An 18,774-nucleotide genomic window follows, 5' to 3' on the forward strand; every position below is an offset into this window, starting at 1 on the left:
TTTAATTAATAGATTTTTGTTTAATTGTTTAAAAAAAATAATTTACAAATTAATTACAATTTGTTGTAAAATAATGATATAGTACAAATACAGTGTATGTGTGTTTTTGGTTGTATTGTATGTACAAAGGAATTTGTTTACTTACAATATATTTGATAATTTTTCTTAGGATAAAGAATAAAGGATTTTTTTAACATTAGTATTAGGTAACATTGACAGTATTTCATTGACCAGGTTTAGTGAGCAAAACATTTATCATTTTCATCCAATAAAAAATCGCACTTGGAAGTAGCATTTGCCAATTATGTAAATACTATGTAGGAGACTTTGTACATATTGTTTTGTGTATTCCAAGTAACGCATAGTGTAACAATCACAGTATGCCATTAGTGTAGTATTGGAAACCGTCGTACAATTTGGTCGTGATTGAATGCAACGATGACTCAACCATGTTATCGACAAGCGATATCAGTTGAGATTCTGTAAGATTTAAATGGAAACGGCATTTCAAAGATCCAATTACAGCTGTTGCTCCAGCTCTAAAACAAGGTAACTGCGAATCTGTAAAACAAAATATTTAACTAATAAATATTGTTTGACATATGATCACAGTCTTTAGCTGATAAAAATATTTCATACTAGCAGACTGCATGATTTGGACGACAGACAACACTCTGTCCATGTGTTTACGTGAAGCAATTAAACCACGGAGTATTAGTAGTTTGAAGTATTTGAAACCATCTGAGTCAAGTCCACCCATTACATCAACCATTTCCGAAGTTAATTTAAAGGGAGAACTTTCAAATCCCAAATTTTTAGGGGACGCCGATAGTATGAATCCAAAATCAATATGTATAAGATTACCCTGATTATCAAGAAGTATATTTCCATTGTGTCTGTCTTTTACTTGAATTAAATAACAAACAAGCGAATATGCAGCACAGCTTTCTATAAAGTTTTGTCTTGCTTCTACCAAAGTATTTTCTTTGAATTCCTCTTCAAAATACATCGACAATGAATTTTTATTTTGTTTTTTGATCTGGTGCAAAGAGATAGTGTTTAATACTGGTTCTATTAAACCGGCATCATTTGACAAACATAATATTTTATACGGAAAAACTTTTAGTGGTACTAATTCTGACATCCATATACTATGTAATGTTAGTAATAATTGAGAGGCAAGAAGTTCTTGTCTCAAATCATCACCTGTTTTCACAATAACGGGCAACAGTTTCCAGTTGGCTAGACCACCATATGGAGACTTTTCCCTGACACGTTTTTCTTTTTCTGACCAAAGTTCTTTGAGTGCAGCAGCAGAAGGGTCTTCGGGATCTGTGGGCGAAGAACTTTTAATATCAGTGGAAACGGTGAGGCGACGTCTTATGTCACCGGCTACAATAAACATGTTTTGACTGTTTATTTCTGGTTTAAGGTCTTGGGACTCGCATCGAGTGAGATTTTCTTCACTACGTGTTTGACGGAGATTTGATACCCGGGTAGTCAAGGGAGACCGTTCAGCATCTTCTACTTCTGCGACTTCCACATAAATAATAAATGGAGCCTAAACATAAATGAATAATTGTATTATTTATTTAATATGTTAAATTATGAAAAATTAAAACTAACAGAATTATACAATTATAATTTATTTTATTTGTATGACAATAAACATTTTTGGGAAATATTCAGTTACCAGTGAAATATAATACAAATATCTAACATAGAAATAATATGTTTAATAATTGTAATTAAATTTAATTGTTTGAATTCCTTATCATCACACACCTAAACAGTAAACAGTAATAATTTACCTTGTCTTTAGAATTCAAAACAGCTGCTACACGCGGAGGAATTGATAAAATATGATGATTACAGTTGTACAATGGTATCCAAACTTTAGCAGGTAAATTCTTATTAATTAAACTTAATTGGCTATAGAGATAAGTAGTTCTTGCTTCTCTAGTTGGTTGTTTAGCCAAATCACGTCCAAGTGTTGTTAAGCATTTAATAAATTCTACTTCAGAACACATTCTTGGAGCCTGTAGAAATATTTGTAAAGTATAAATATATACAATTTAATTTTCAACACAGTTTTTTTGTTTAACTTACACCGCATCGACACTCAGCTATTTGTTCAGTGCAACTGCATCTATTATCAAATGCCATACCAGAACTTAAATCCCCTAAAAAATTTCGTTCTCGTACTAAATATTCAAAGATAAAAATTATTATGAGTAAACTAAAGATTAAAACAATTAAATAGAAGTTCTAGATTGTAAATTGAGTAAACTGTACAATTCAATCTTACCTATTTGAATTCCATTTAAATTGACCATCGAGCTATCAGATCTAGACCGACAATGAGTCTTTTTTGTTAATAGGTTGAATGAGTCTAAAGAGGTTGGCTCACTTGGTCCTTGTTTGTAATGCTCGTTGAGAATTGTACTGATTAATTGACCACCACGAGATTTTGATTCAGCATTTAAATCATGAAAGGCATTTAATAACCATGCACATTTAATAGAAAAATCACAAGATTTACGACACCTAAAATTGATGTTAATTAATTAACATACATTAATGTACATTTGTGGTACCCACAAGGCCATATTTAAGATTTTTTCGCCCGTGACAACATTTTGTGGAAGACTGAATTTTATATTATATCATACTACTAGCTGTTGCCCTGGCCAAATATTTGTAAAAAAATGTATATGCCACATTTCTACTAATTATAATAGTAATATATTATGTAACCAATGACAACTTTTTAAATAAACTACCCATTAATCTATAAATTATTTAGATAACTATAAAGGACATGGGTTGAAAAAAAAGATATAAAACTGTATTAAAATCCGCTAAGTAGGTACTTTTTGAGATATTTTTTTTTTTTTTTACAAAAATTGGGCTTTTATTTTAAAATAAATCAATGTGACAATGCTCTTTTTTAGAGTTAAATATTTAGACACCTACCTATTGTATTATAAAACAATTAAGTTTATATTTCTATAGCAGACTCCTATGTGGTACAAGCAACAATTCACAAGGTAATTATAGGGGTTTGTGGTATCCAATTTAGTATTTAGACAAAAAAGATAATTAAAAAAAAAAAAAAAAATGTAACTTTGTCCTAACAATATTCATCAGTTGTTGATTGGGAACCAATATTACAAAATGTATTTATATATTTATTATTAATTTATAATTTTCCTATAATATAATAGAAAACATAATTTTACTTTATTATAATCATCTCTTAACATAGGGGTCTATGCCCTCCCGAAATACTCCCTTAAAATGGCCCTGGGTACCTATCACTATTATAATTGATAAATTTGAACATACCTATGTACCAAATACGGATCTATAGCTTCTGCTATGTCATCCATTTGTATGTACATACTAATTAGTTGTGGCAAGAAAAAATCAACTGAACTGTCATCAAAACTAAACAATTTATCACCTGAAAAATAAATTAAACCACGGACATTATATATAGGTTATATTTGAATAATTTACAATTTCATTCAAATAAGATAAGTAATAAGAATATTACCTATATACCGTTGGACACCAGGCTCTTTTGAATTAAAAAGGTACATAATGGCCATTGGCATATCAAAAAGCTTGGACTCTATCAGCCTGAGCAGAAAACTTTTAGAAACTTTGTCGAATGTCTGAGAATCGTAACCTCCCTGTTTAGAAGGGCTGGGTTCTGAACAGCTAAGACTCTCTCGGCTGCAGCTGCTCGCCATCTCTGAGCTATAATAATTTATAACTATATGACAAATTATTATTTGTTTTAATTTTTGCATAAAAATAGTAATTACCTTCCAATACCCGAATCATCCGAATGGATGTTTGGGTCAGATATTGGCGCACATATTGGTTCAGGACACTCAGGACTCGGTATCACATCTACCTCTGGTATTTTAGTAAGTACAGAATCCAAACTACGGTTTCGGTGGTGTGATGGATGATTTATTGTTGGTAATACAATACCCATTGACCTTTATTTATAATAAAATTAGTTAAAATAACACATAGGTATAGGTTGGAAAAACTTAAATTAGATCATTCATTTAGATTATTTATTTTGCAATAATTTTGAAGTACCTAGTTATGCAATTGATTCAGAATATTATATAAGTCAACTAATCGTATAGTTTGAAAGTTGTAATTTATAATAAGATAAAGTTTTAGACTAACATTTAATTAAATAAAAATATTAACACTTTAGAATTGATTGGATCAAACCTTAAATACAACTATTTGTGCAATAAGTCGTAAATAAAAACTCAACTGTAAAATATTCAATTTAATTTTGGCCATAATTTATATTTTGAATGGAAAATTTTACATATAACAAAATGGGTATTTATTTTATTACTAAAGTCAGATGACACAAGACAAATATGACGAACTAGAGGGTAACAGAAAGCACTGTTTAAGGTAATTAAGCTAGTAACATCATACCGAAAGTCAAGGCTAAGGTTCCTTTGGTGGTTGCTATTTCTGTGTTTGCTAAATTCCGGACGACCATGTACAGGTGTTACAGAAGTAGTAACAGCCACTTTTGTTGATGCGTTTTCGTGCATTACGTTTATTTATATATTTTGTTTGAGTCAATTCTAGAACAAATCAAACGCGATTAAATAATAATTTATGAAAATTATTGAATCGCGTAGGTACACCAGTACACAGAGAACGTTATAGCAACAATTACTTTCAGATTGGTGTCGGAGTCCATTACAAGGCCGAGGCCAAAAATTCGTAGTGGGTTACAAGATGCAACGGTGAACAGTTTGACAAAAGGTGTTCGGCATATCATTAAGATCTAATGTTAATTGTATGCAATAATTGCTGTCGATCTTATGAGTTATGGAAAACGTCAATATTGCTGAAGTTAAAAAAATTTCAAAAATGCCAAGTAGACAGAAAAAAGGGCGTTTTTGGACAAAACAAATGTTTGAGGTTAGAATGGTTAACCGTAAGCTGATGTTATCTGTTGCGAATGGTCTGTGGTTATGATAGTACGAAATAATATTGATGAAATAATGGAATATTACACATTCATACATACATAATAATATACAGGCAAAGTACTCATCAATTTTCCTTCACTTTTGAAATTAATTGACCGAATTCGCATGGAAGTCCGCGTCTGTACGTATGTAATTATTGTTGTTTACACTTCGTAGTGATAGTTGCAATGGACCTGTCTGGGTTTTGTCGGTACTGTCTGACGGAAGACGACGCAAAAACGCCCATAGTCGAAGATCCTGACGGTCTGGCTGAGAAAATAAATATGTGTTTACCGAATAAAGTAAGCGATAATTTGTAACGGGAGATATCTTATGATATTTTTATTAAGTATAACTAACCATAGTTATTATTATATTACTATATTCTATGTTCATTTTTATTATTATCAATACCTATTGACGTCCATTTTTAAATCAGTTTTCAGAAGAAGACCCGTTTCCAAAAATGATATGCAACAGTTGTCATAGAAAACTTTTGGAGACTTATAATTTCTTTATGTGCATCCAGGACACCGAGAATCATTTTCGCGGCATCTTGGATCAAATGGTAATAACAACCTTTAATAATACAAATAAATTGGTCCATGACTCCTGTTGTTCATTTTATCATTTCAATATATTGAGCTTTCAACAAATGAAACGAGTCATTTATATTATGTCTAATAATTTTGTATTAAAATTAAATAATACAATATTATGTTAAATATTTTAGAATCAGCCACCAAGTGATTGTGAAGTAGAGAAGCCAACAGTTAGAAGGTAAAATAAATTAACGCTTTTAATTTTTGTTATTAATATACCTATTGCAATTAATTTTAGACCGAGCAAAAGAAAGTCTGGACCTTGTAAACGTTTGTCTGTTAAATCTCCCAAGAAAACTGCTCATGCTGAGATTGTAGTTAAAAATGAAGATCAGAGCAAGTCTGTAGATGAACCCTCAGATAGTTTGACAGAAAAACAAGATAAACCCCTGCATGTATGTGAAATCTGTGATCGTACATTTCAAAATCTTTTGGCATTTAACACTCATGTTTTAAACCATAATAATGAACCTCCTACTATTTCATGCGAGTCGTGTGGTTATACAACACAGCATCGATCTTCTATGTACCGTCATCAAAAACGTCATCTAAAACAGTCCAAGTATACATGTTCAGAATGCAACAAGAATTTTATTACAGAAAGTTCACTAAATGAACATAAAAATAAGCATACTGGTGATAAGCCATTTAAATGTGAGTCATGTAAAAAATCATTCTCATTATCTCGATACTTAGCGACACACATGCGTCTTATACACGGTGACACAGTATCATATGTGTGCACTCAATGTGGGCGTAAATTTGATGATCGTAGCTCACTAGCTTTACACCGTCGAACACATAAAAGAGCCATGTCTTGTCTATGTGACATATGCGGCAAAGAATTGTCCAGCAGAGAACATTTGAAGTTACACAAACGATTACACACTGGAGAGAAACCAAACGTATGTAGTTTCTGTGGTAAAGGTTTTGCAAAACAATGTACGTTAGTATTACATCTCAGGACTCACACTGGTGAAAAGCCATACCAATGTGATCAGTGTGGTAAGACATTCTCGCAGCGGTCTTCTTACGTAATTCACTATAGAAAACATACTGGTGCAAGACCGTATGTGTGTGCTTGTGGTAGTGGTTTTGTATGCAGAGCAATGTTAACTGCACATGAAAAGACATGTGCTTTTGTTTTTCCTATCAACATGTACCAAAGCATGTATTAACTTAACTTATTAACTTTTTTAATCTTTATAAAATGTATTATTGTTTCTGTAATTATCTTTGTTATGATCTATGAATTATGATTATTATTTATAATACATATTTTTTGTTTTGAAAATGCCATACATTTTGAGTCCCCTACCAAGTGTTCACTTCTTTATGATGGATTTTTTTTTTTATTTAATACTTAAGATGTCAAAATTAGTAGTCAACACTAAATGAAATAATGACTCATTCATTTTTATGCTTTACATATTTTATCACTTGGAATTTGTATAGTTAGTCAAATTAAATATATTTTTTTTTTTTTGATACGTAAATGGGAGTATGTCCAAAGGCCTAGTTAGTTCGCCTGTTTGGCAGATATTTTATTGAGTACATGTAAATTTCTGCCAGTCCTTATTTAGGAGGGATGGTGGTTTCTTACACTTGGCAGTCGTCTGCTCAGATAGAGATACCACCTGTGGCTGGGTTGGTACCGGCAGCTAAACACATTTGAACTGCCACCTTAGCCCTATTGGCCACTGTGCTCCAATAAAATATTTAATACTTATGATTATTTTTAAAAAAGTACACTGTTCATTATTATAATAATTAGGTTAATTGCCTGCATTAGTATGGGCTGCACAATTTTCAAAGAATAATTATTTAATTAATTTATCAATAATATTTATTTTGAGGGAATTGGAACTATTTATTTAATACTTAAATATAATATTATTATTTATTTCACATTATATAATTGAAAGTAATATTGATGATGATAATTTAATTAAATTGATTTGAAATGTATACTCTTTAAATATATTTACAGAGTGTTCCCAGGGCTATCAAAAACAAAATAAATGTTGTGATGACAACTAATAACTTACCACTTTCAAACATTAAAATATTGAAAATGTAATTGTTTAAATGTTCTCTAAAAACTTTTTGTGTATATTATATAGGATGTTGGAATTTTTTGTTCATTTAAGAGATAAAAATATTTCCTTCCAAATAGCCTTGGTTGTCATTTATAAGAGTTTTCGGTAAAACAATATGTTAATGATCCCACCGTTTTAAATTATTAAATCTTTATGGGACACTCTGTAATTAAACTTGTGTTTACTTGAAAACGGGTATTGTATTACCAAACTTAAAGGTTATGGACACCCTTTGTTTCATTGTGCAATACTATGTTTAGATATTTTTGAGAATAAATTATTGTATGATATTATTATAATAATACTTGTTATTATTGTGAACACATTGCTCTTAAGCATTTCACCTAATTCATCCTGATCAAGATTAGTTCTATTCTCAAAACTCAAATTTTTCAGATAAGGTTTGTTGCAAAATTACTGAAACTGTAGGTACTTAATAGAATATTATTAAATTTAAATGCCACTAAAAACTTACATTATAGTTTATAACATACATTTTTCACTAGGTAGGTAATTGAAAAGTTTATTTAGATACCTACCTATTTTATAATGCATAAACATTAAACATATTCAAATAATCTACATATTTTTGTTTATAATTTTAAGATTCTTAAAACATTTTCTAAATATATATATATATATATATATTAATAATATGTTTATATTTTTCTTTATCAGTACCTAATCAGTAATCACTAATCAGTACTCAGTTGTAATTGTAGCGCCGCGCCGTGGGCCCGTGGCACTGCCTCCAAAGATCCTAAATCCTAATAAATGTAACATGGTATATGTTATATGAATATGATTCATAAAAATAAAAAAAATACTCATAAAGTGGTAAAGTAATTTATATTTATTACTTTACCGATAAATTACTTACTTTAAAATACTTTACCAAAGTAATATTACCGACTTACATCACTATTTATGTTACATATTTTATTATTTTACTTTAATTCTTTAAGACGTCCTACCATGAACTAATAGATAGTGCTTATATAGTTAAACTTAGGTCCATTTCAATGGCCCCCCACTTTTGAAATTTTGAACTTCTGACCACGCCAAACGTTTGTGCATCGTTTGTGCAGAAATGTGCACCAAGTCCAATCGTTTGTGCACAAAAACTGAAAGCTCTATCCCTAAAACAAAATGGGGGGGGGGCATTGAAACGGTAGCCCCCCACATTGAATATTTGGATTTTTGACTGTGCCAAACGTTTGTGCATCGTTTGTGCAGAAATGTGCACCAGGTCCCGACGTTGTGCACAAAAACTCCCAGCGCTATCCAAAAAACAAAGTGAGGGGTATTAACACGAGGGTCCCCCTTTTTTGAAATTTTAAATATTTGTCATATTAATAAATGTTGTTTACGTACCTAATAGAATTTTACTATTGCCATGTAAACGTCTAGAAATAGAAGGGCAGTAGGTTCATAATATATTATATTTAAATATTGTATTATAATAATATGAATAATATAATAATATTATGTTTTAAATATTCCTAGGTTATTTAAAAATTAAATACCAGTGTTTCTAAAATACAAATACAAAAATCTTAATTTAAAATATCTAAAAACATAACTACCGCTTATAAATTATAACCACAGGTTAGCAATACTAACTTAAAAATAAAAAGTTATAAATTAATATAATAATTGCTTAAGTCGTATACAACCGAACGCAACTTAACCTAATAACTATTAGTTGTTACATCTCATAATACGTATTTTGGGTATAACATTTAATTTTACACTTTTAATTTAATTTTGTATTGAAAATGTATCCCTCATACAGTTTTTTACTGTTACTAAAATAAACATTATTATTTATATGTAATATTATACCTACTCAGCACTCAATATTTTTATAATTGGCAAGAAAACATACATTTGCACCAATAAACACATTATATTTCTTGAATTACTGTTAGAAGCAATCATAATAAAATATAAAGCAAGTTTATAATTTAAATTAATTTTTTTAAAAAATATTAAAAATATTATCGATTTCTTGTGTTAAATTAACAAAATTGTTTTAATACTATATTAATTAAACAAACAAATCTGAATTCTTTCAGTACACACTATACCAGTGGTCGGCAACCGGCGGCCCGCTTTAAATTCTACGACAACGACATTTAATCGAATATTATATCAAAAAAATCATATTGTATAATATATATAATTAAACGTTTCTATCAGTCATATTTTATAATGGTAGATATACCTTGACAGTTACCGATAAGATACCTAGAGTAGATACGTTGAGTGTATTTGGATTATAATATTAATTTTCTATTCTGTTCAGTAAAGTAAAACGTTGCGTTTTTCAATTATTCGCCAATCCATTTAATATTGATTATGAAGATGTTGATGTTGAGCTTCAAATGGAACTAATAGATTTGCAGTCAAGACAAGATATCTTAAAAGACTCATTCAAAGCATCTCCTTTACTTTTTTTCGTTGAACTTCCAGCATAATTTTCAAAAATTAAAAATATAGCTGCAAAATACTTCAGTATGTTTGGATCCACTTACGTGTGTGAACAGGCCTTTTCTCATATGAAAAAAATTAAAAATCATACCGTTCACGTTTAATTAATGACCATCTCCACCAGGTACTTCGAGCCAGCACAAGAAATTTCAATGTGGAAATTTAAAAAATAATAAACAATATCCAACAACAAAAATCAAATTAAGCCTAAAGCAGTTGTAAATTCCATATTATAATTATTATATTATTAAAAACTGTAATTTTTATGCTCTATTATTTTAAAGTTTTAAACAGTTATTTTTTTCTTTTTACCTTCTTCAAAAGGTTGCCGACCACTGCACTATACTATATTAATAACTATCAGGCACATCATCAGAACTTTTTTTCAGGGTGTTCTGAGTGGTTTAGATACATTTTGTACATGAATAATGCCACAACAGACTGTTTTTTTCATAAGCTACAGTGATTACTTAGATAAATAATTTAATTTATTTTAACACAACATAGGTAGAGTAGCACTGCACGTACTATGGTTTTAAATTTATATTCTAAGTTATAAATGGATATTATATAATATGAACTTTTGATTAATTAACAATGTTTAAATAATACTACCTATATGGCTATATAATGTTTTTTTCATATAAACAAGGAAATATTTTAACACAGACGTTTAACGACTACATTAACGATGAAGTACAATTTTGACAATTTTATTTTAAATATTACTACTGTTAATGTAAATTTTGAAAACAGTTAACAAATAAGTAATAACAATGGTTATGATTTATTTACATCATTTCAAATTAACTCTGTAAATACCTAATTTATCCAAAAGGTATTATGTGTTAACTATAATAAACAAAAAATCAAATAAATAAATGTAAGTCTTGTAAATATATTATAACTTAGAAGTGTAACATAAGTCGTAAATGTATCCATATATATAATACACAATATATTATATTCTGTATTCTGGAACACAGTTGTTAAATTATTATTTAAATCTATAATCTATTAGAATGTTAGTTTAACAATTAATATAATACTTACTAGAAAAAATACTTTTCAAGAGTATTCAAATACAGATACCTGTTTTGAAAAGTATGTAAAATACGCGTATTCAAGTGATTAAAAAGTATTTGAATACTATTGCTCAAGTAGGAATTTTTCATAGCTGATCTGAGTTCCAAAAATTGAACTTTAGATTTATAGACTTTTTAAAAATACTTAAAATCCTAACTTCATCAATATTAGTCTTATCGACTTAAATTCTTTAAGATACAACGCAGTCAAGCCTTTTAAATTGTTTGATATGTTTTTCATATTCGTATTATATCGAAAACGTAAATCATTCAATATTGGTCGTATCGAATTAAAGTCTTCAAGATTCAACGCAGCCAAGCCTTGAAATCAAATTTATATTCTCAAAAAAGTATCGACATTAGGATTGACAAACGAAAATTTCCCGCCAAATTAATTTTTGAATAATTTAAATTTTGAAAACATTTTTGAATTTATCATGTATTAAAAAACTAAAAAACCCAACCAACTGTACCAACATTTCCTCCAAATTATACGAATAGCGATACCAATATAAAAATTAATTTATGTTGGTATAAAAATTTGAAAAAAATTAACTGCAGGAATACACATTACAAAGTACAAACTAAAATGCCCAGAATCTTCAACAGAAAAAACTATTTAAAATATTTATTTCATTAAACGAGGATTATTCAAGAGGTACTAGATTGTCAATGTTTAAAATATTTGGCTAGAGGTTAAATCCTAAAAAAAAAATTGAAAGAGGTTGTTGGCGCCCGCCGGCAAATGCATTTTAGGAAACCAAAAAAAAATTTTTAAAAAAATTAACTGTAGGATTAACATAACAAAGTACAAACTAAAATGCCCAGAATCTTAACAGAAAAAACTATTCGAAATATTTAGTCCATTAAAGAATGATTATTCATAGGGCACCAAGTAATCAATTTTCAAGTCAATAAAAATATTCAACTAGAAAAACATAAATAAAAAAAAAAAAATTGAAGGAGGGTGTTGGCGCCCGCAGGCAAATGCATTTTAAGAAACCAAAAAAAAAAAAATTTGAAAAAATTTAACTGTAGGAATACACATTACAAAGTGCAAACTAAAATGCCCAGGATCTTAACAGAAAAAACTTTTCGAAATATTTAGTCCATTAAAGAATTATTATTCATAGGGCACCAAGTTATCAATTTTCAAGTCAATACAAAATATTCAACTAGATAAACATAACTTAAAAAAAAAATTGAAGGAGGGTGTTGGCGCCCGCAGGCAAATGCATTTTAGGAAACCAAAAAAAAATTTTGAAAAAATTTAACTGTAGGAATACACATTACAAAGTACAAACTAAAATGCCCAGAATCTTAACAGAAAAAACTATTCAAAATATTTAGTTCATTAAAGAATGATTATTCATAGGGCACCAAGTTATCAATTTTCAAGTCAATACAAAATATTCAACTAGATAAACATAACTAAAAAAAAAAATTGAAGGAGGGCGTTGGCGCCCGCAGGCAAATGCATTTTAAGAAACCAAAAAAATATTTTGAAATAATTTAACTGTAGGAATACACATTACAAAAGACAAACTAAAATGCCCAGAATCTTAAACAGAAAAACTATTCAAAATATTTAGTTCATTAAAGAATGATTATTCATAGAGCACCAAGTTATCAATTTTCAAGTCAATAAAAAATATTCAACTAGATAAACATTACAAAAAAAAAAAATTGAAGGAGGGTGTTGGCGCCCGCAGGCAAATGCATTTTAAGGAACCAAAAAAAAAATTTGAAAAATTTAACTGTAGGATTAACATTACAAAGTACAAACTAAAATGCCCAGAATCTTAAACAGAAAAACTATTCAAAATATTTAGTCCATTAAAGAATGATTATTCATAGGGCACCAAGTTATCAATTTTCAAGTCAATACAAAATATTCAACTAGATAAACATAACTTAAAAAAAAAATTGAAGGAGGGTGTTGGCGCCCGCAGGCAAATGCATTTAAAGAAACCAAAAACAAAATTTGAAAAAATTTATGTGTAGGAGACACATTACAAAGTACAAACTAAAATGCCCAGAATCTTAACAGAAAAAACTATTCGAAATATTTAGTCCATTAAAGAATGATTATTCATAGGGCACCAAGTTATCAATTTTCAAGTCAATACAAAATATTCAACTAGATAAACATTACAAAAAAAAAAAATTGAAGGAGGGTGTTGGCACCCGCAGGCAAATGCATTTTAAGAAACCAAAAAAAAATTTTGAAAAAATTTAACTGTAGGAATACACATTACAAAGTACATACTAAAATGCCCAGAATCTTAAACAGAAAAAACTATTCGAAATATTTAGTCCATTAAAGAATGATTATTCATAGGGCACCAAGTTATCAATTTTCAAGTCAATACAAAATATTCAACTAGATATATGTTACTAAAAAAAAAATTGAAGGAGGGTGTTGGCGCCCGCAGGCAAATGCATTTTAGGAAACCAAAAAAAAATTTGAAAAAATTTAACTGTAGAAATACACATTACAAAGTACAAACTAAAATGCCCAGAATCTTAACAGAAAAAACTATTCAAAATATTTAGTTCATTAAAGAATGATTATTCATAGGGCACCAAGTTATCAATTTTCAAGTCAATACAAAATATTTAACTAGATAAACATAACTAAAAAAAAAAATTGAAGGAAGGTGTTGGCTCCCGCAGGCAAAATCATTTTAAGAAACCAAAAAAAAAATTTGAAAAAATTTAAGTGTAGGAGACACATTACAAAGTACAAACTAAAATGCCCAGAATCTTAACAGAAAAAACTTTTCGAAATATTTAGTCCATTAAAGAATTATTATTCATAGGGCACCAAGTTATCAATTTTCAAGTCAATACAAAATATTCAACTAGATAAACATAACTTAAAAAAAAAATTGAAGGAGGGTGTTGGCGCCCGCAGGCAAATGCATTTTAGGAAACCAAAAAAAAATTTTGAAAAAATTTAACTGTAGGAATACACATTACAAAGTACAAACTAAAATGCCCAGAATCTTAAACAGAAAAAACTATTCGAAATATTTAGTCCATTAAAGAATGATTATTCATAGGGCACCAAGTTATCAATTTTCAAGTCAATACAAAATATTCAACTAGATAAACATAACTTAAAAAAAAAATTGAAGGAGGGTGTTGGCGCCCGCAGGCAAATGCATTTAAAGAAACCAAAAACAAAATTTGAAAAAATTTATGTGTAGGAGACACATTACAAAGTACAAACTAAAATGCCCAGAATCTTAACAGAAAAAACTATTCGAAATATTTAGTCCATTAAAGAATGATTATTCATAGGGCACCAAGTTATCAATTTTCAAGTCAATACAAAATATTCAACTAGATAAACATTACAAAAAAAAAAAATTGAAGGAGGGTGTTGGCACCCGCAGGCAAATGCATTTTAAGAAACCAAAAAAAAATTTTGAAAAAATTTAACTGTAGGAATACACATTACAAAGTACATACTAAAATGCCCAGAATCTTAAACAGAAAAAACTATTCGAAATATTTAGTCCATTAAAGAATGATTATTCATAGGGCACCAAGTTATCAATTTTCAAGTCAATACAAAATATTCAACTAGATATATGTTACTAAAAAAAAAATTGAAGGAGGGTGTTGGCGCCCGCAGGCAAATGCATTTTAGGAAACCAAAAAAAAATTTGAAAAAATTTAACTGTAGAAATACACATTACAAAGTACAAACTAAAATGCCCAGAATCTTAACAGAAAAAACTATTCAAAATATTTAGTTCATTAAAGAATGATTATTCATAGCCAAGTTATCAATTTTCAAGTCAATACAAAATATTTAACTAGATAAACATAACTAAAAAAAAAAATTGAAGGAAGGTGTTGGCTCCCGCAGGCAAAAGCATTTTAAGAAACCAAAAAAAAAATTTGAAAAAATTTAAGTGTAGGAGACACATTACAAAGTACAAACTAAAATGCCCAGAATCTTAACAGAAAAAACTTTTCGAAATATTTAGTCCATTAAAGAATTATTATTCATAGGGCACCAAGTTATCAATTTTCAAGTCAATACAAAATATTCAACTAGATAAACATAACTTAAAAAAAAAATTGAAGGAGGGTGTTGGCGCCCGCAGGCAAATGCATTTTAGGAAACCAAAAAAAAATTTTGAAAAAATTTAACTGTAGGAATACACATTACAAAGTACAAACTAAAATGCCCAGAATCTTAAACAGAAAAACTATTCAAAATATTTAGTCCATTAAAGAATGATTATTCATAGGGCACCAAGTTATCAATTTTCAAGTCAATACAAAATATTCAACTAGATAAACATTACTAAAAAAAAAAATTGAAGGAGGGTGTTGGCGCCCGCAGGCAAATGCATTTTAGGAAACCAAAAAAAAATTTTGAATAAATTTAAGTGTAGGAGACACATTACAAAGTACAAACTAAAATGCCCAGAATCTTAAACAGAAAAAAATATTCGAAATATTTAGTCCATTAAAGAATGATTATTCATAGGGCACCAAGTTATCAATTTTCAAGTCAATAAAAAATATTCAACTAGATAAACATTACAAAAAAAAAAATTGAAGGAGGGTGTTGGCACCCGCAAGCAAATGCATTTTAAGAAACCAAAAAAAAATTTTGAAAAAATTTAACTGTAGGAATACACATTACAAAGTACATACTAAAATGCCCAGAATCTTAAACAGAAAAAACTATTCGAAATATTTAGTCCATTAAAGAATGATTATTCATAGGGCACCAAGTTATCAATTTTCAAGTCAATACAAAATATTCAACTAGATATATGTTACTAAAAAAAAAATTGAAGGAGGGTGTTGGCGCCTGCAGGCAAATGCATTTTAGGAAACCAAAAAAAAATTTGAAAAAATTTAACTGTAGAAATACACATTACAAAGTACAAACTAAAATACCCAGAATCTTAAACAGAAAAACTATTCAAAATATTTAGTTCATTAAAGAATGATTATTCATAGGGCACCAAGTTATCAATTTTCAAGTCAATACAAAATATTCAACTAGATAAACATTACTAAAAAAAAAAATTGAAGGAGGGTGTTGGCGCCCGCAGGCAAATGCATTTTAGGAAACCAAAAAAAAATTTTGAATAAATTTAAGTGTAGGAGACACATTACAAAGTACAAACTAAAATGCCCAGAATCTTAAACAGAAAAAAATATTCGAAATATTTAGTCCATTAAAGAATGATTATTCATAGGGCACCAAGTTATCAATTTTCAAGTCAATAAAAAATATTCAACTAGATAAACATTACAAAAAAAAAAATTGAAGGAGGGTGTTGGCACCCGCAAGCAAATGCATTTTAAGAAACCAAAAAAAAATTTTGAAAAAATTTAACTGTAGGAATACACATTACAAAGTACATACTAAAATGCCCAGAATCTTAAACAGAAAAAACTATTCGAAATATTTAGTCCATTAAAGAATGATTATTCATAGGGCACCAAGTTATCAATTTTCAAGTCAATACAAAATATTCAACTAGATATATGTTACTAAAAAAAAAATTGAAGGAGGGTGTTGGCGCCCGCAGGCAAATGCATTTTAGGAAACCAAAAAAAAATTTGAAAAAATTTAACTGTAGAAATACACATTACAAAGTACAAACTAAAATACCCAGAATCTTAAACAGAAAAACTATTCAAAATATTTAGTTCATTAAAGAATGATTATTCATAGAGCACCAAGTTATCAATTTTCAAGTCAATAAAAAATATTCAACTAGATAAACATTATAAAAAAAAAATTGAAGGAGGGTGTTGGCGCCCGCAGGCAAATGCATTTTAAGAAACCAAAAAAAAAATTTGAAAAATTTAAGTGTAGGAGACACATTACAAAGTACAAACTAAAATGCCCAGAATCTTAACAGAAAAAACTTTTCGAAATATTTAGTCCATTAAAGAATTATTATTCATAGGGCACCAAGTTATCAATTTTCAAGTCAATACAAAATATTCAACTAGATAAACATAACTAAAAAAAAAAATTGAAGGAGGGTGTTGGCTCCCGCAGGCAAATGCATTTTAAGAAACCAAAAAAAAAATTTGAAAAAATTTAAGTGTAGGAGACCCATTACAAAGTACAAACTAAAATGCCCAGAATCTTAAACAGAAAAAACTATTCGAAATATTTAGTCCATTAAAGAATGATTATTCATAGGGCACCAAGTTATCAATTTTCAAGTCAATAAAAAATATTCAACTAGATAAACATTACAAAAAAAAAAATTGAAGGAGGGTGTTGGCGCCCGCAGGCAAATGCATTTTAAGAAACCAAAAAAAAAATTTGAAAAATTTAACTGTAGGATTAACATTACAAAGTACAAACTAAAATGCCCAGAATCTTAAACAGAAAAACTATTCAAAATATTTAGTTCATTAAAGAATGATTATTCATAGGGCACCAAGTTATCAATTTTCAAGTCAATACAAAATATTCAACTAGATAAACATTACAAAAAAAAAAATTGAAGGAGGGTTTTGGCGCCCGCAGGCAAATGCATTTTAAGAAACCAAAAAAAAAATTTGAAAAATTTAAGTGTAGGAGACACATTACAAAGTACAAACTAAAATGCCCAGAATCTTAACAGAAAAACTTTTCGAAATATTTAGTCCATTAAAGAATTATTATTCATAGGGCACCAAGTTATCAATTTTCAAGTCAATACAAAATATTCAACTAGATAAACATAACTAAAAAAAAAAATTGAAGGAGGGTGTTGGCGCCCGCAGGCAAATGCATTTTAAGAAACCAAAAAAAAAATTTGAAAAAATTTAAGTGTAGGAGACCCATTACAAAGTACAAACTAAAATGCCCAGAATCTTAAACAGAAAAAACTATTCGAAATATTTAGTCCATTAAAGAATGATTATTCATAGGGCACCAAGTTATCAATTTTCAAGTCAATAAAAAATATTCAACTAGATAAACATTACAAAAAAAAAAATTGAAGGAGGGTGTTGGCGCCCGCAGGCAAATGCATTTTAAGAAACCAAAAAAAAAATTTGAAAAATTTAACTGTAGGATTAACATTACAAAGTACAAACTAAAATGCCCAGAATCTTAACAGAAAAAACTATTCGAAATATTTAGTCCATTAAAGAATGATTATTCATAGGGCACCAAGTTATCAATTTTCAAGTCAATAAAAAATATTCAACTAGATAAACATTACAAAAAAAAAAATTGAAGGAGGGTGTTGGCGCCCGCAGGCAAATGCATTTTAAGAAACCAAAAAAAAAATTTGAAAAATTTAACTGTAGGATTAACATTACAAAGTACAAACTAAAATGCCCAGAATCTTAAACAGAAAAACTATTCAAAATATTTAGTTCATTAAAGAATGATTATTCATAGGGCACCAAGTTATCAATTTTCAAGTCAATACAAAATATTCAACTAGATAAACATTACAAAAAAAAAAATTGAAGG

At 28.8% G+C, this 18,774-nt stretch overlaps 2 protein-coding genes across 5 annotated transcripts; one reads left to right on the top strand and one right to left on the bottom strand.

The window, feature by feature from the left end:
• LOC132951923 (phosphatidylinositol 4-kinase beta) lies at window positions 1-4,963 on the bottom strand. 4 transcript variants are annotated; one of them, XM_061023987.1, is made up of 10 exons: window positions 4,730-4,963; window positions 4,480-4,634; window positions 3,834-4,013; window positions 3,560-3,765; window positions 3,349-3,466; window positions 2,309-2,547; window positions 2,110-2,183; window positions 1,812-2,039; window positions 640-1,561; window positions 1-561 (listed from the first exon to the last, which is right to left on the bottom strand). In XM_061023987.1, exons 2-10 carry the CDS (start codon window positions 4,599-4,601, stop codon window positions 374-376), a joined length of 2,277 nt encoding a protein of 758 aa, XP_060879970.1. In that variant the 5' UTR covers window positions 4,602-4,634; window positions 4,730-4,963; the 3' UTR covers window positions 1-373. The 4 variants fall into 4 exon arrangements, with proteins under 4 accessions (XP_060879970.1, XP_060879971.1, XP_060879969.1 ...); XM_061023988.1 differs by having other exon boundaries at window positions 865-1,561; window positions 2,110-2,204; XM_061023986.1 differs by having other exon boundaries at window positions 2,110-2,204.
• A 49-nt stretch (window positions 4,964-5,012) lies between these two features.
• On the top strand, window positions 5,013-8,030 carry LOC132951924 (zinc finger protein 664-like). The gene is made up of 4 exons (XM_061023990.1): window positions 5,013-5,329; window positions 5,467-5,595; window positions 5,761-5,807; window positions 5,868-8,030. The coding sequence occupies exons 1-4, from the start codon at window positions 5,216-5,218 to the stop codon at window positions 6,805-6,807; spliced, it is 1,230 nt and encodes a 409-aa protein (XP_060879973.1). The 5' UTR covers window positions 5,013-5,215; the 3' UTR covers window positions 6,808-8,030.
• The last annotated feature ends 10,744 nt before the right edge of the window (window positions 8,031-18,774 follow it).

Source organism: Metopolophium dirhodum, chromosome 9, assembly GCF_019925205.1.
Source record: "Metopolophium dirhodum isolate CAU chromosome 9, ASM1992520v1, whole genome shotgun sequence".
Lineage (NCBI taxonomy): Eukaryota > Metazoa > Arthropoda > Insecta > Hemiptera > Aphididae > Metopolophium > Metopolophium dirhodum.

Bases quoted from the DNA above. Each gene is read 5' to 3' on its own strand.
- LOC132951923 (XM_061023986.1), bottom strand. From the start codon at position 4,601: ATGCACGAAAACGCATCAACAAAAGTGGCTGTTACTACTTCTGTAACA. The intron at 4,014-4,479 runs GTATGATGTTAC...TTATAAATAAAG, and splicing joins AACCTTAGCCTTGACTTTCG to GTCAATGGGTATTGTATTAC. The intron at 1,562-1,811 runs GTAAATTATTAC...ATTTATGTTTAG, and splicing joins TTTTGAATTCTAAAGACAAG to GCTCCATTTATTATTTATGT.
- LOC132951924 (XM_061023990.1), top strand. From the start codon at position 5,216: ATGGACCTGTCTGGGTTTTGTCGGTACTGTCTGACGGAAGACGACGCA. The intron at 5,330-5,466 runs GTAAGCGATAAT...TTTTTAAATCAG, and splicing joins ATATGTGTTTACCGAATAAA to TTTTCAGAAGAAGACCCGTT. The intron at 5,596-5,760 runs GTAATAACAACC...TAAATATTTTAG, and splicing joins GCGGCATCTTGGATCAAATG to AATCAGCCACCAAGTGATTG.